The 1774-nt window shown below is 27.3% G+C and overlaps 1 protein-coding gene across 1 annotated transcript; it reads left to right on the forward strand.

Moving 5' to 3' along the window:
- Positions 1-726: 726 nt before the first annotated feature.
- LOC114077366 (ethylene-responsive transcription factor 1B-like) lies at positions 727-1418 on the forward strand. Its single transcript, XM_027917337.1, has one exon. It carries the CDS (start codon positions 810-812, stop codon positions 1416-1418), a length of 609 nt encoding a protein of 202 aa, XP_027773138.1. The 5' UTR covers positions 727-809.
- Positions 1419-1774: the final 356 nt, after the last annotated feature.

Raw genomic sequence — 1774 nt, forward strand, 5'->3', positions numbered from 1 at the left:
AGTGCCAGGTGTCATTATATTTCTTTAATATTAATTATTTAATTAATTTACATCATCTTTCCTATTATCTTCTTCACCCAAATTCAAAAATTCAATTACCTTTTCTTCATCTTCTTCAACTTAGAAGATCCATTTATTTCATCCATTTTTATCACTTTTTTTTTCTTGTCTCTTGCTTTTCTTTGTTTCTTTTTCTTCTTTTATTTCTTTTTTTTAAAAAAAAGAAGTCCACTGATTAGAGAATACTATGAAACTCCATCTTTTTTTTGGTCTCATTATCTTGCTTTAGCAACTTGAGTGTTGAATTGATTTTATTTAGTGATGTTTTGAAGCATCATGGAGGCTACATTGAAGGTGACTATGACTGCTACTTTTAGAGGATTTACAACAAAGAATAAAAGATTTGAGTAATGAAGATTTAAGAAAAAAGAGGGAAAAAATGAAATAAAGTTAATAAAAATAAAAATAATAATATGAAAATGAAAATGAAACTAAAAATTAAAAATTGAAAGAACTTAATACGTGTCAAACGATAATTGGTGCGTGATTGCACCTCTTTTCTTGCAATTGGGGTTGCGTAAGAAATGGGATATTTGCCCACTTGTAAAACAACTTGCTCTCTTGTTTAATCCAATAATTGCCTCTTCCATTATTACATAATTTTCTTCTTAATTTAATTAAATTTTTCAAAATGTACCCTTCCTCTTTAGGGTGGTAACACATATATATATATAGTTTTTTCCACTCATATATTCTTTAATATACATTATTGTTTTATATCTCAATTAAGAAAGTATCAAAGAAAAAAAATGATTTTGAAGATTCAAGATGAGAAACAAAGTTCAAATTCAGTAGAATCATCAATATCACTCGAAGACACTTCCTCAAGTGATACTTATTCTTCCAATAAGGAAAATGACTTTCATTCAGAACGATCTAAGGAGACAAAACACTATATAGGTGTTAGAGCAAGGCCATGGGGAAAATTTGCGGCTGAAATTAGGGATTCAACTCGGAATGGAATTAGGGTTTGGCTTGGAACATTCAATAGTGCTGAAGAAGCCGCGTTGGCTTATGATCAAGTTGCTTTTTTAATGAGAGGTCCAACAACTTGTCTAAATTTTCCAGTTGAAAGAGTTAGTAAGATGTTAGAAGAAACAGAAATCTGCAATTTCTTCAAGAATGGATTGTCACCAGCAGCAGCCTTAAAAGAGAAACACAAAAGGAGAAGTAGTAGTAATATTTCAAGAAAAAAGAAACAAAAGGTAAATCATGAAAAAGAAAATAACAATAATAATAATAATAATAATAATAATGTTGATAATAATAATAATAATAATAATATTGTTTTTATATTTGAAGATTTGGGAAGTGAACTATTGGATGAACTCTTGTCTGAGTATTCTAATTCAAATTAGAATACTCAATTTCCATATCTTGTTAAGTTTGTCCATTTAGTTTTTTCAATGTTATATTCCTTCTTGTTCATTTTAATTTTTTTCAATTTAGTGTATATGTTTCTTTTATATATATTTAGAGGTTGATTAGCCTTGAAAATGTTTTCTAATTTTCTTATATTGGGGATTATATAAAGAAATCGATATTTATATATTTTTCCTGGAAAATAAGATTAACTTTTATAAATAAGTAAAATGATTTTTCGGGTGAAAGTAGGAAAAATAAATATCACAAGTGATATATTGATATTTTATATTGATTGTGTCATTCGACATACTTCATCTTCACATCACCACACACTTCATTATTCATTATA

Source organism: Solanum pennellii, chromosome 5 (assembly GCF_001406875.1).
Source record: "Solanum pennellii chromosome 5, SPENNV200".
NCBI lineage: Eukaryota > Viridiplantae > Streptophyta > Magnoliopsida > Solanales > Solanaceae > Solanum > Solanum pennellii.

Bases quoted from the DNA above. Each gene is read 5' to 3' on its own strand.
- LOC114077366 (XM_027917337.1), top strand. From the start codon at position 810: ATGATTTTGAAGATTCAAGATGAGAAACAAAGTTCAAATTCAGTAGAA.